Source organism: Cetorhinus maximus, chromosome 14, assembly GCF_964194155.1.
Source record: "Cetorhinus maximus chromosome 14, sCetMax3.hap1.1, whole genome shotgun sequence".
Classification (NCBI taxonomy): Eukaryota; Metazoa; Chordata; class Chondrichthyes; order Lamniformes; family Cetorhinidae; genus Cetorhinus; species Cetorhinus maximus.
The window spans coordinates 32356205-32371718 of record NC_135892.1 but is presented as its reverse complement, the minus strand read 5'-3'; the positions used below and the strand labels follow the sequence as shown (position 1 = coordinate 32371718).

General features: G+C 46.4%; 1 protein-coding gene across 1 annotated transcript in view; it reads left to right on the top strand.

Annotated features, from left to right (window-relative positions):
* The window catches only part of LOC144689571 (uncharacterized), a 318797-nt gene that overhangs the window by 233107 nt on the left and 70176 nt on the right, over positions 1-15514 (top strand). The window contains exons 13-14 of the mRNA XM_078556753.1: positions 8264-8375; positions 12558-12661. Of these exons, the coding sequence (XP_078412879.1) occupies positions 8264-8375; positions 12558-12661 (216 nt within the window). The remainder of the gene's footprint in view (positions 1-8263; positions 8376-12557; positions 12662-15514) is intronic.

The window sequence follows — 15514 nt, the reverse complement described above, 5'->3', positions numbered from 1 at the left end:
TGCAGAGGATGAGGGCCACAGAAATGTTGTGCAGAAGCAGCTCTCAAGACCAAGGGTGTACAGAACACACATCTCTTTTCTGCAGATGAGTGAGAGGCAGTGTCGCTGCCACCTCCACATGTCCAAGGATCTGGTGGTTCACATCTGCCACATGCTGCAGGAGTTAATGCCATGGGAACTCGGAGGACATCCATTGCCAGTGGCTCTGAAAGTCATTGCCACTCTTAACTTCTACACAAATGGCCCTTTCCAGGACTCCACTGGGGACCTCTGCAGGATCTCACAAGCTTTAATGCACAAATGCATACAGGAGGTAATAGACCCCCTTTTTGCCAAGGCCCACAATTACGTTGAATTCGCTAGAGATCAAGCAAGCCAGGACACCAGAGCAGTGGGCTGTGCTACGATTTCCAGATTCCCACAGATGTAGAGTGCCATCGAATGACTCACATGGCTATAAAAGCTCCCTGACAACCTCCCTGACAACAGGCACTCCAATGCATCAACAGGAAAGGCTTCCACTCATTCAGTGTGTAGCTGATCTGTGACCAAAGAAACAATTCATGCAAGTTTGCATGAGATACCCAGGAAGCTGCCACAACACATACACCTTGAGTAGATCGCAGATCCTGGACATCTTTGAGGGACCACACAGGATCCAGAGTTGGGTCTTCAGTGACAAATGGTACCTGCAAAGGACGTTGCTGATGACACACGTGCAGCAGCCACAAACTCCAGCTGAGAGGGTACAATGATACTCACTCCGCTGCCCGAACATTGGTGGAGCAGACTATTGGCATCTTGAAAATGCGATTCCAATGCCTTGACAGATCTTGTGGAGCACACCAGTACACACCGCAGAGGGTCTCATGGATCATCATGGCTTGCTGCATGCTGCACAACCTGGCGCTGCAAAGGAGGGAGGACTCGCCAGACGCCGACATGGAGGAGCTGCATGTCTCCTCCAATGAGGAGGATAATGAAAGGGATGAGGTCAAGGAAGCCGAGTGGGCAGGGAAACATACGAACATATGAATTAGGAGCAGCAGTAGGCCACTTGGCCCCTCAAGCCTGCTCCGCCATTCAATAAGATCATGGCTGATCTGGATGTAACCTCAACCCTACATTTCTGTCAACACCTGATAACCTTTTACCCCCTTGTTAATCAAGAATCCATCTAGTTCTGCCTTAAAAATATTCAAAGACTCTGCTTCCGCCACCTTTTGAGAAAGAGAGTTCCAAAGACTCTCAACACTCTGAGAGAAAAAATTTCTACTCATCTCTGTCTTAAATGAACGACCACTTATTTTTAAACAGTGACCCCTAGTTCTAGATTCTCCCACAAGAAGAAACATCCTCTCCACATCCACCCTGTCAAGACCCCTCAGGATTTTAAAGGTTTCAACTAATTTACCTCTTACTCTTCAAAATACCAGTGGTTCCAAGCCTAACCTGTCCAACCTTTCTTCATAAGATAATCTGCCCATTCCTGGTATTAGTCTAGTAAACCTTCTCTGAACTGCTTCTATGCATTTACATCGTTCTTTAAATGGGGAGACCAGTACTGTACACATTACTGCAGATGTGGTCTCACCATTGCCCTGTAGAACTGAAGCATAAACTCCCTACTTCGTAATCAATTCCCCACACAATAAATGATAACATTCTCTTAGCTTTCCTAATTACCTGCTGTACCTGCATTCTAACCTTTTGTAATTCATGCACTAGGACACCCAGATCCCTCTGAATCTCAGAGCCCTGCAATCTCTCACCATTTAGATGATAAGCTTCTTTTTTATTCTTGCTGCCAAAATGAATGATTTCACATTTTCCCACAATAAACTCCATTTTCCAGATCTTTGCCCACTCACTTAACCTATCTTTGTCATTTTGTAGCCTCCTTACACCCTCTTCCTACCTATCTTTGTGTCATCAGCAAATTTAGCCACCATTCCTTCGATCCCTTCATCCAAGTCATTTATATAAATTGTAAAAAGCTGAGGCCCCAGCACTGATCCCTGTGGCAGACCACTTGTCACATCCTGCCAACCAGAAAAAGACCCATTTATGCCAACTCTCTGCTTCCTGTTAACTAGCCAATCTTCTATGCATGCCAATATGTTCCCTCCTACACCATGAGTTTTTTTTTTCTGCAATAACCTTTGATGTGGCACTTTATCAAATGCCTTCTGGAATTCTAAATACAGTATATCCACCGGTTTCTCTTTATCCACAACACATGTGACTCCTTCAAAGAACTCCAGTAAATTGGTTAAACATGGGCAAGAATTTTTACCTCAGGTGGGCATCCGCCCGACCCAAATTAGCGTAAAATGACGCGCGATGATGTCGGGCAAGCATCCCGACTTCATCGTGCACTCGCATGATATTCCTATCGGCGGGCACACCCGGGAGTCGGCAACGTGCCCACTGACAATTAATGGCCTATTAAGGCCATTAAAGTACCAATTAAATGTAATTTTTTGCTGCCCTTCAGTTGGCGGGTAGGCGAAAAGGTCAAGCAGCCATTGCATCTTTTAGGAAACCTCATCCATGGGCGGAATGAGGTTTCCAACAGCAATTAAAAATAAAATAACATTTTAACTTTTCGTTAATAACATGTCCCTGCTCATGTGACAGAGTCACTTGAGGGGACATGTTTTATAACATATTTAAAACCTTTATTTTTGATTCTTTTATATCTGCACAGAGCTGCCTCAGGGAGCTTTTCCTGCGCACACTTGCGTGCATGCGTGAAGTTCCCCGCTCGCCCTCCTCCACCGCCCCCCCCACCCCCGCAACACACACAGGCAGCGCTGAGCGCTGCAGCATGCGTTTCATGCTGGGCAGGCCTTAATTGGCCCGCCAGTGTGAAATTGCGTTTGCGGCCCGATTGCGGGCGGCGGTTGGCTTCCCGACTGCTCATGCCTGCTCCCGCCAAGCCCACCCAACGATGGCAAAATTCTGCCCATGATTTCCCTTTTACAAAACCATGTTGTCTCTGCCTGATTGCCTTGAATTTTTATAAGTTCCCTGCTATAACATCTTTAATAATAGCTTCTAACATTTTCCCTATGACAGTTGCTAAGCTAACTGGCCTATAGTTTCCTGCTTTCTGAATCCCTCCCCTTTTGAATAAAGGAGTTATATTTGCTATTTTGCAATCTAATGGAACATTCCCTGAATCTAGGGAATTTAGGAAAATTAAAACCAGTGCATCAACTATCTGACTAGCCACTTCTTTCAAGGCCTTAAGGTGAAGGCCATCTAGACCTGGAGATTTGTCAGCCCGCAGCTCCAGCAATTTGCTCAATACCACTTCCCTGGTGATAGATAAGGCAGATGTGCACATGAGGCTTTCATAGCCACCTAATTCCAAGAGGAGGATGATGAGTTGCAGTGAATATCCTCTTAGACAAGTGCCCTCCAGCATGGGCCCACATGAACACCAGCATTGCTACCCCTCTCATCTCTACCATGCACTTCAATCTGAGAGTCAGTACTTACACATTAGGCTCACCATTTTCTTGGTCCTTTGAGGGATGATAAAGCCTTAGGAGCTTTTGCTCTTGCACAGATGAGGTGCTAACTGGAGGAGGACATCCCTGCATCAGATATCAGAAGGCACTGCCTCATCAAGTGTCTCTCCAGCATCTTAGTCCCAAGGCAGCCTGAGAGAGGTAAGCAGTCCTCAGTGGGCTCAGCTGCACGCCTTCACTCTGACAAAGCTCCTGAAGGAGGAACTCCATTCTGCGTAACCTTGATGGTGATACCGATAGGTCACATTTGGGCCAAGGCAACCGAAGACTTTCCACAGGTGTTAATCCAATTTGAGATCACTCAGTCGTTTGTGTCACCTTCTTCTCCATCATATTGACATCTGGGACTCTCAGTTAGGGATGCGGGCCCGCATTCATCCTCACCTTTCTATGGATGTTAACCACCTGAGGATGACAATATTCACACACTTGCCTGCCAAACATTAAAATGCCATCTCTTTAACGCAGACAGCCCTGGCCCTCGCAAACTCCAAAATGCTAAGACAGCATGAAGCCCTTAAGGTCAATCTTTGTTGATAATAAAGAGCACACTTCAGCTTCACTACATCCTCGCTCCTACCCCATTGCTCCCTCAGCATTGTCTAAAGCTACCAAATGCACTTCCAGAGCATGCTTAAAGGCTCCATTGCCTGCTAGACATTGCCATTTGGATTTATCATCACTGACCTTGGTGGTTGTTTAGGTAAGGGGACATTGTGCTGCATCCCTACCTTGTGACAAGAGCCTTGTGGCCACAATACTTACAACTGCAAGTTGAGAAATGCTCAGGTTGTAGGTTCAAGCGCCAGGACAACAATGTGGCTATGAGGGGCAGAGCTCCAGCACCTTGAGGTGGAAAGGTGCCTGCACAGATTGGTAAGCTTAGCAGGTGTGCACTCGGAGAGTCGGCAACACGAAAGGCAGATGGGAGCTTACATGAGCTCTGAGTATAGGCTCATAGATTGAAAAAACCTACCGCATGACAGAGAGTAAATGGAGTTCCAGGATATATGAGCCTCCTCCATGCATTAAAACATCTCTCTTTGGACACTACACCTCCACCTTTCAATAATGCAGACAAGACAGTGAACACCTCAGCCTCAATTTTACACAGACAAGAATGAACGTGACACGATCCAACAAAGCATGTGAAGGAGGTTCCTTCCACAAGCACACTTTACATTAAGGAAGAGACATCACTGATGTCGGAAATGACCTGAGAATGGGCACACACTGTGGTAACATGGAAGCAGGCGCCAACAACCAGAGGCACAATGTTATCACATCTGATTGAGAAGAACACAGCTCATCATTGAAAGAAGGCTTACACAAAAGGAGATGAGATGGGTGCACATCTATTTACATTAGTGAACATTATATCCATGTGGCTAACACCAGTGCAATCGTCATGCTCCTAATATTTCCTAATTTTCCTGACCTTACTGCTATGTCTGGGGCACTCCCCAAGTCACCTCAGTGGATGGCCCCTGGGTATCCAGTTGCTGGTCCTCATCTCTATGGGTGCCTGGGGGCCCCTGGCTGACTCCTTGAGGAGAGGAGGCAGCTGGATTGAGATCGAGCAGCCTTGCCCCTCCTCTCGCTTAGCCATTGATGGATGCCACCAATGTCTACACTGATGAAGTGTAGTTCCTGGCACAATGCAGGACCTATGAACTGGACCAAGTTCTCCATGGTGGCCACCATCCTACCAGTGTTGATGACAGTGCGTTGCCATACAGGGACTATTAGCACAGACTGAATGTGCATGGACTTCTCCATCATACATTGAAGTCTGAGGAATGTAGCTGACAGCCCTTCCTGATGTTCCCGTGAGTGTCGAAGCAGCTCCACCAACTGATTTAGGACCAAGTCTGGATGCTCATCATCTGACTTGGACTCAGCAGAATCCTGGCCTCCAGCAGTCTTCTGAGTGCCAGCTACCTTGGATGTCCCTGCTTTCGCCTGCTGTGGATCAGATTCTGTGCTGTGCCCATGAGATTGTGACCTCGATGCTGCTCTGGAACTAGGTCCCACTGAAGGGTGTGTCAATGCGCTGGTGGAGGGTGTGGGTGAGCGCTGTGATGAGTCTTCTATGATGCTGTCCTCTTGTTCCTCATCCAAGGCATCCTCACTGCTGGAGATGAAAGCCTGGCTTCTTGGTTCCCTCTGGTGCTTTCCAGACGTGCCTATGAAATAAAGTAGAAATGATTAGTGCATGGCAGGCGACTGGAAGACACGACAATGCACTCAGTATCATTGTCTTTGAGATGAACTGGGTGCAGCGTTCTCACTTGAGTCCGCGCTGCTGGCCTCACTGTTACCAAAGGCATGGTCCCGGCCCTTTCCGGCCAGAGTGATGGCACGCCCCTCATAGGGAGTGAGAGTCTTAATTCCTGCTACTCCACCACTGGTCTGGGACCTTTCCCTCCTATTGGGCAGAATTTTCTACCTGTCGGGCGGGTGGGCCCGGCCCAATCTCCGGCGGATGGGGAGCCGATCCCCGCCGGAGAAGCGGGCCCCGCTGCCACTTTAAGTGGGGCGGGCCGATTAAGGCCCACACAGCGTGATGTCCGCCGGGAAGCGCTACGCGCTTCCTGTGTGGGCGGGGGAGGGGATTCCCGAAATGCGAGAGTGCGCTCTTTCGCGCACGCGCACGAAAGAGCGTACATCTCCCTGAGGCTAAGTGCTGCCTCAGGGAGATCGCTGACAGCTGTATAAACTTTAAAAATAGAAAAATAATAAAATCCTTAACATGCCCCCCTCATGTGACAATGTCACACGAGCTGGGACATATTAATAAATTTCACTGAAACTTTAATAAACTTTTTTAAACCCTACATGAAACCTCATCCCGCCGGTGAATGAGGTTTCATGTTTTTTCTATTCCCCACTGGGGCTCCTGGCCTGCCTGCCAACCTTAAGGTTGGACGGGCAGGTTCTTTAATTGTTTTAATTATCCTGTCAATGGCCTCAATTGGCCATTGATAGGTCAGCGGGCTAATCTCGCTGTGCCCCCGCCTTCCTGAAAATTTAAATGGGGCGGGATGACACCAGGGTTTTCCCCTGATGTCATCCTGCGTCATTTTGCCGTCGGCGAGCGGGCCCCGCACCCTGCTCGCCGACGGCAAAATGCAGCCCATTGTGTGTGAGCTTGACCTGCATAAAAACAAATGGAAAGTGTGAGCAGGATGCATGCCAAGGCGGATGATAAGTGGATGGTGAGTGGAGCCATGCACGGGATGAGGACGTGAGCTACACAGGATGTGAGCCCAGATGGAGATGTGAAGATGTGAGTGAGAGAGTTAGTAGTGATGTCCCTTGAGCTGGCAGTGTGAGATCCCTATGGAGTGTCATCCTGAAAATGCCTGACGGGTTTGTGAGCGTGAGTTGAGAGTGATGAGATGGTTGACTTACCCTGGCAGAATGGATGAGATTATTCATCCTCTTTCCGCACTAGATTGCTGACCTCCTCTGGTCATGACAGGGGTAGAGGACATCGCAGTGGCCCTCAACAGCATCCAGCAGGCGGTCCAGTGAGGTGTCACTTAATTTTGGAGCAGCTTGCTTCTTCACTTTGAGAGCCATGTCTTCCGTGGCGCAGTCTGGGCTTCAGACATTGAGAAGGCTATGCGTGAGTGCTGATTAAATATGGTGCCTGGAGGGACGATCTGCTAAGGCCCCTGTAGGGTAGGCGAATCAGAGGCCGCAATCCGCGATCTGACATGTTTCCTGCTGATGCATAATTAATTAGGCTGGAAGTGGACACTATGGTGTGAAAACACGCCTTTGCAGTCAGTGGGAAAAATGTTGCTTTTCCCGCCTACCACCGCACTTAGTGCATGGAAGGGAAAATTTCACACTCAGTGTTTTTAAAGAAAAAAATGTCCTGACCCTGACCCAGAAGAGCCCCACTTCATCTGGCTTGGATAAGATAGGCTGGCTTCACCAGGCATGCCATTGCTAATGCTGCTCTGAGACCAGGCTGAAGGTCAGGCATCAGAAAATCCTGCATTAGGGAGTCACTACCCCTGCCCCACCTCCCCTCACTGGTGCTGTAGAGGTGACCAAGTGCCCTGCCCCACAAGACTATCTTGGATACTTGCACTTCAGGTTGCAAATTGGAGTATTCAAGTCCCAACTGAGCTTGCAGCTGCTCCAGTGGAGTCTGACTCATATTTACACCAGGAGTTCAGCAGAATGGCCAATTAATTTTGGGGCCATTATATAGATAAATAAAAAATGGACATGTAAAGCCATTGTTTGGCTGGGGTGGCGACACATCAGGTAATTTGATGTGAAACGGTAGTACACAAGTACAATTCCTTGTTTAACTGCACACCCAATCTCTGACTTTGACTCCTGGAAGGAGGAAGTGCTAAGTGGAGCTGTTGTAGAAAAGGAGAGAAAATCTGTGTGTGTCATGCTGGGTTGACCTGGCAGCAGGCTCAAGGGCAGTCATAAGCCAGCAGAAGTGGGACTCTACTGGGTCAGGGTCAGGATCAGGACATTTTTTTCTTTAAAAACTCATAGGGTGGAATTTTCCCTTGGGAAGAGGTAACTCCTTGCTTTCTTAGATGAGTAAGGTTGCAAAGTGTTGAAAAAGGAAGAAAAAAATTGTAGTGAAACAATGCAGAGGGCAGAGAGAGAAAAATGAAGGTAACTGCAATATAAAAAATCTTTATCACATAATGCTCTTTAAATTAAGTTATGCTCATCTGTTTTAGAGTATTCAACGATACACTTCAAATCACCAAAGGGGACAAGAAAGGAAGTCACCTGCACCAAGCTTAAATCTAAGTGTGTTTCACAGGGCAAATTCTACTGGCCGTACAAGGGGTAAGACTTCTGGTACAACAGAGTTTAATTGTAATGTAACTTTTAGAAAGGTTTGTTGTTGATTATTAGATAATTAAGTGGCTATTAAAAACAGACTTGTTTCTAATTACTTCAGAGTCCTGTGAGTCAGATAATGATGATTTTTAAAAAAACATTTGCTCCCTTTGTGTTATTTTTTGTGGAACTTGGCCAGTTTAAAATTTATTTTCAGATTATTGTGTGAACAACTGAGTTCTGCAAATTTCTGCTTCTCCCAAAAGTAAAGGGAATGAAATGTTGAAACATGTATTTAATCTCATACATCTGAAAGACTACTTTACTTGACATGGCATTTTGTGCCATCAGGAACTATCATGTCTACATTCCCTTTGCCTCTTCTAAAATTGCTGTCTTGTGCTTTTAAAAAAATATGTTCCCAAGATAAGGACAATGCTGACAAGGTCATATTTATTGCCTACCATCTCTAGTTATTCTGCGAGGAGGATGAGCATTAAGAGTCAATGAGACCAGAGGCACACATAGGCCAGACTTGGGCAACAATTTCCCTTCCCTGACGGACCTTAGTGATTAGTAAATTTTAATGATAGCCTTCATGGGTATTTTTTATGGTGCTGTTCCAAAATGAAGTCACAGATCATGTTCACTGCCCTACTGGGAGTATCTGGACAGAAAAGTTGGAACCCATATCTTGCCTACATTCTGCACTTTTGATTTCCTCTCAAATTGCATCCATTCCACTATTAACTGGTGGCTACTTGGCTTGAGCACTGGTTAACTACTTTGTGATTGGATTTCTGAATGGTGTACATCTCCTTCATGCTCTTCACATTCCCTTACTCCTCCCTTATACCTGTAGCTGTCTAGAATTTCTCTGGTGATCTTGGTGGATCCTTTACACTATCCAAACAATGTCTTTTGCAGCTATATGTGGTCTTGGCTGCTTCTCTGATCATTTGACTGATGGAGAAACATCACTGTTTGCACGGTAACATTAGCTTTGGTCTTTGGTTGGCCTGGGTTGGGATTTCCCATAGGTCTTCAAAATAGGTGTTCAGGCATACTTCATCCTTTGTCTGATTGGTTGGCATTGCCATGTTGTGGGGGCACAAGGAGCCGGATCCTCATGAGAGATTTGGAAAGGGGTTACCAGTGGAGTTGCTGGCTGAATCTGGCATGGTGAAGGGGTTTGACTTACAGTCATCAATACTTTGAGTTATTCTGCATAAAAATACTTCTATTCCAAGGGTGATTAACGTCATTGAAAATCCTGTTTCAAAGAAGAAGGAAAGGCTGAAAAATACCAAAGCTAAATAGTAAACGGAAGCTCTTGTTCTCTTAGCTCTGCCTTTGGCTATTATCATTTCTTTAATCTGAAATTTGTGTACCCAGATCACAAAGTTTATTGGATGATCCAGGTCCAAGTACATTGGACAAGGTTTCTGTGATCCTGTCCAGTGTTGGGTTCACTTAAAGGCCCAGATTTAGGTCAAGGTGGATGAGAATTTTAAAGTTGCAGATGTTGTTGCACATCTCCCATGTTAAGGTTATCTATTTTTAATGGCCATTTCCTGTCATCGATCATACAGATTACCTGAGCAGCCAGGTTGTTATGTCTGTTTCACTCATGTGGACATAGGTCTCAAGCTTGTTAATGTGATGTTCTTTCTAGGTATTTGCATCCTGAAATTCATGCATTGCATTCTTATTATGAAGGATTTGGACAGGTTAGGAGAATGGGCAAAGAAGTGGCAGATGGAATACAACGTGGGCAAGTGTGAGGTCATGCACTTTGGTAGGAAGAATAGAGGCATAGACTATTTTCTAAATGGGGAGAGAATTCAGAAATCTGGAGTGCAAAGGGACTTGGGAGTCCTAGTCCAGGATTCTCTTAAGGTTAACTTGCAGGTTGAGTTGGTAGTTAGGAAGGCAAATGCAATGTTGGCATTTATTTCGAGAGGACTAGAATATAAAAGCAGGGCTGTGCTGCTGAGGCTTTATAAGGCTCTGGTCAGACCACATTTAGAATATTGTGAGCAATTTTGGGCCCCGTATCTCAGGAAGGATGTGCTGGCCCTGGAGCGGGTCCAGAGGAGGTTCACGAGAATGATCCCAGGAATGAAAGGCTTAACATATGAGGAACGTTTGAGGACTCTGGGTCTAAACGCGATGGAGTTTAGAAGGATGAGGGGGGATCTGATTGAAACTTACAGAATACTGAAAAGCCTGGATAGAGTGGACGTGGGAAAGATGTTTCCATTAGTAGGAGAGACTAGGACCCGAGGGCACAGCCTCAGAGTAAAGGGAAGACCTTTTAGAACAGAGATGAGGAGAAACTTCTTTAGCCAGAGAGTGGTGAATCTATGGAATTCATTGCCACAGAAGGCTGTGGAGGCCAGGTCATTGAGTGTATTTAAGACCGAGATAGATAGGTTCTTGATTGGTAAGGGGATCAAAGGTTACGGGGAGAAGGCGGGAGAATGGAGTTGAGAAACTTATCAGCCATGATTGAATGGCGGAGCAGACTCGATGGGCCGAATGGCCTAATTTCTGCTCCTATGTCTTATGGTCTTATGTTTCTAACTGTTGTTCAGAAATTTTCATGTCCCTTTTATAATTCTGCATGTAGCATGTTGTAGTCATTTGGAGCTGTCTGTGGCTTGAGGGGCTGGTCTGAAAATGTTACCTGCTATAGGTTGAAACACTTTTGGACGTTATTCACCCATGGACAGTTTGCATTTGGTCGGATTGAAGGTTCTGGACGTTGGCACCTCAGCGAACTCTGTTGGCTATTCGTGGTTTTTCATCTGTGGTCATAGAGGTCATGCATCCCACTTTGTTCTGGAGGCTGTTGATGCCCTGTCAGGCACTGATAGCTGCATAATGGATCCATGCTCTTGGTCACTGCATGGTGCAGGAAGCTCAGAGATCCCTAGCTGGTGGTGTTTGGAAGAAGGCTTCAGTCACAGATTTGAGAGATTGATCGAGGAGCAATAGGTGCTTCTGAGGATGGGTTTTGCATCTCCTCTAATTTACCCATTGCTTTCCAATCTGGCAAGATGGTCAGGCGTCAGTCAGGTCCATCATGTATAACCCTGTAGTTCCTTGTGCCTTCCCTGAATCCCAGATTGGTTGTTTCCTTCAATGCTGAATCTGCCACCTGAATGCTACTTGTTCATAGTACTTACTGCCATGTCTGTATCAGGAGATGGCTCATAGTTGAAAGTTAGTGCCTCCTTTTATTCCTAACTATTTGCTTCAAAGCTGAATGTACTGATGGGACTTTAGCAGTTCAGTGCTTCTTGCTTGAAGTGTGCTGTGGGGTCTGACTTTAAAGCAGGAAGCAACCCTACTTTCATATCAAGTGCCTCCTTTCCCCAGGCTGGCAGATCGGCTGTTTGTTTCAATGCTGAGTTGGCTGGCAAGATTTCAAAGGTTGAGCACTTATTCTTTAAAGCTTCAGTTGGGGTCTGAGAGAGAGTGTTCCTATTAGGTTCTAACAGAGAACTGTGGAAAGTAGCTGGGTGCCTGCATGTCAGCCACTGACACACGCCCTGTACTTATTGATAATAATGATGACTCACCAGAGAAGTAGGAACTTCTACACAAATGCAAGATACTGCGGATTCTGGAAATCTGGAATAAAAAATGTTTGAAGTCAAGTCAGGCAGCATCTGTGTAGAGAGAAATAGAGTTAACAATTCAGGTCAGTGACCTTTCATCAAAAATCAGAAAACAAGAAAGCAAGAACTCTTCCCTCTTTCAAGATAGAGCAAGATAACAGGTTGGGATAAGTGCTCCATGAGGTACCAAGATTGTTGGATGTGGAACTAAGACCTTTTACTGGTACTGCAGTTGCAGGAGAAGGGATGCTGTTCTCTGAGTTTATTGTCTTTTAATTCTAGAGGTGAGGGGTGGTCTGATCTTATTATACACCCTTCCTTTTTATCAACCCATCCCAGATAACCCAGCAGTCAGGAAATGGAAGGGAGAAATGAGCTCTTTCCATTCAATGGTGCAACATGCTGTTGGTTAGAATTGCATATCCATATCTGTCAAACTCACTTAGATGCTCAGCTGTCCAAACATTAAATCTTTTATGCATACATGGAAATTACATTGAAAGATGTCAATAATCTCTAATTACATTAGAAAGGTGTTAATAACCTCCTCTAATTATTTTAGGTGTTCAGTCTTCCAATTCAGGTAGCTCAGAGGATAATTCTTGCATGCATTTGCAAACAACAGAGCACCTGTCCAGATCCCAAAGTAACACCACTAAACTACAGGTAACTGAAAGCATCAAACGATTAAAGCTGCACTGTCGATGAATGGGGTTTTACAGATTGAAACATAAGAATGGAAATAAATTGCCTATTGAAAATAAGTGTTCAATGTGTAAATATTAGCTAATTTGCTGCTGTTATTTCCTGTGGCTTGTAGGAAAACTGCCAATTTTGCTTTATTTTGCTTTTTCTTAGTAAGTTTATCTAGATGAGGTAAAGCTGTGTGTTCAAATTTTTGAAACATAATTTTGATTGTAGGATAAGTGGAAAAATGATCAGTCACAAGACAGTTGCATTAGTGTTGATTTCCCATGCCAAACTCATCTATTCACAAACTACAAATTCACCTGGTCATCACTGTAGATGCTGATAGTTGTCGTTCGCCAAATGGGGAGTGCAGAGGAGAGAGTAAAATGGCTTTTGACCCAGCAACAGTGAGGGACTGGCAATATAGTTCCCAATTGGGATGTTGTGTGATGTGGAGGGGAATTTGCAGGTGGTGGTGTTCCCATGCATCTATTGCCCTTATCTTTCTAGGTGGTAGAGGTCCCCAGTTTGGAAAGTGCTATTGAAGGAGATTTGGTAAGTTCTTCTGTTCATCTTGTAGGATGGTACACGCTGCTGCCACTGTGCACTGGTGGTGGTGGAGGGAGTGAATGCTTACAGTGACAGATGGGGTGCCGATCAAGCAGGCTACTTTGTCCTGGATGGTGTCAAGCTTTTTGAGTGTTGTTGTAAGCAACACTCATCCAAGCTGGTGGAGAGTATTCCATCATATTCATGACTTATGCTTTGTAGATGGTGGAGTCACAAAGTGACTAACTCACGGCAGGTATGCTTATGGTCATTGGTAACCCAGCACAATGTTGGTGGAGGAATTGAGTGATGCTGAAGACATTAAATTTCAAGGGGAGGTAACTAGACTAAAGTGCCACCAAATGCTCCAGAGCTTTTCGCCCCCTCGGGCACAGATTGCAAACTAATGGGCATTTTAGTGGACTGCAGAACAATTGGACGACTGGGCACATTGTACAATCTCCTTGCAAGAGCTGGCCATGGAGCAGTCACTGGTGGAGGTGCTTACAGCCCCTTGTAATGTCATAATTCTGATTTGGACCAATCTCCCCCATGGTTCAAGCCAACAGTGCTGCCTTGCAGTGTGGGTCAGGAGAATGCCTGTGCCTGAGCTGAGAGCACAGCATGCAGTCCGGTGGGTGAAGATGCCACCAGTTGGTCAGGTGGAATGGAACGGAGGTGGGTGAGGATTCAGGCAACCATGCAGCACTCTAAACTCTGTCCATCCAAGTGGTGGCCAGCACTCTCCAGGAAGCGTTAAGGGGCCTTCAAACTTAACCCAGAGAGGTTCTTCATACATTCATACTAACCCACATGTCTCTTTCTTTCATCCTGCAGGAGGAATGCATCAGGACCATGGAACCGGGTGACCTAACTGTATGCCTCATGGCTTACAGAGTGTGGAGACGAAGGAGAAGAGAATGACAGAGGTGGCAGGTTGGGCAGAGGGAGGAGCAGCACCCTCAGGAAGAGCCATAGCGAGCTGTCACTGGTCGGCGCCTAGTTGACACAGGACCTACAGGCGGCATTTGTCATTCATGCAGTTGACTGAGAACCAGTGTTGCCGAAGACCGCATGTCCAGGGAACTGGTTTGTCACATCTGGCACCTGCTGCAGGATTTGGCACCATTGGGATATGGAGGACATCCACTGCCAGTGGCCATGAAAGTGACTGCAACACTCACTTTTCATGCTAGTGGCTCCTTTCAGGGATCCACAGGTGACCTCTGTGGGATATCAAAAGCTGCCGCGCACAAATGCATCCATGAGGTCACGGATGTCACTTTCGCGAAGGTACACAACTTTGTATTTCGCCCAGGATCAGTAAAGCCAGGATGAAAGAGTGCAGGGATTTTCCTAGATCTCAGCTTTCCCACAGGTGCAGGGTGCCATCGACTGCACTCACGTGGCGCTCAGATTTCCGTGACAGCAAGTCGTTAACTATGTCAACTGCAAGGGCTTCCACTGAATGTTCAGTTGGTGTGCGACCACCACAAATGCATACTGCAGGTCTGCGCATGGTTCCCAGGGAGTGTCCATGCCTCCTACATTCTTAGTAAATCTCAGATCCCTGACATCTACCAGGATCCAGAGAGGCTATAGGGTTGGCCCCTCGGAGACAAGGGCTACCTGGAAATGATGCGGCTGATGACATCCGTGCGGCGGCCTCAGAGTGCAGCAGAGAGAAGGTATAACAAGTCTCCTGCTGCAACTCACACTTTGGTGGAGCAAAACATCGGAACATTGAAAATGTGGTTCCGGTGCTTAGACTGGGTCTGGTGGAGCCCTGCAATACAGTCCACAGAGGGTGTCACGCATCGTTATGGCCTGCTGTGCCCTTTACAGCCCGACGTTGCAATGGCAAATGGAGCAGGCTGAAAAGGAGATGGAGGAGCTGCACGTCTCCTCTGATAAAGAGGAAGTCGACACAGATGAGGATGAGGAGGTCCTTGAAAGCAAAGATAACGGCGATGAGGCCAAACGAGGCAGGCACTCTCGGGCGGCCCTCATACCTGCTGGATTTATGGAGGATGATGACGACGTGCAGTGAGGAGACACTATAGATCCTCACATTGCATCTGTGAACAGTTGACCCGATCTGGCTGATCACAGTGCACATACCCTCTGTGATAAGGCTCTCGTCGTGGAGACGCAACAGATGCCCAAAGTCGCTACATTCCAGGAGGATGATGATGACATGTAGTGAGGACACTCCATAGATCCTCACATAGCTTATGTGAATGTCTGACTCCTGTCTGGCTGATGGCAGCTTGCTTGTGC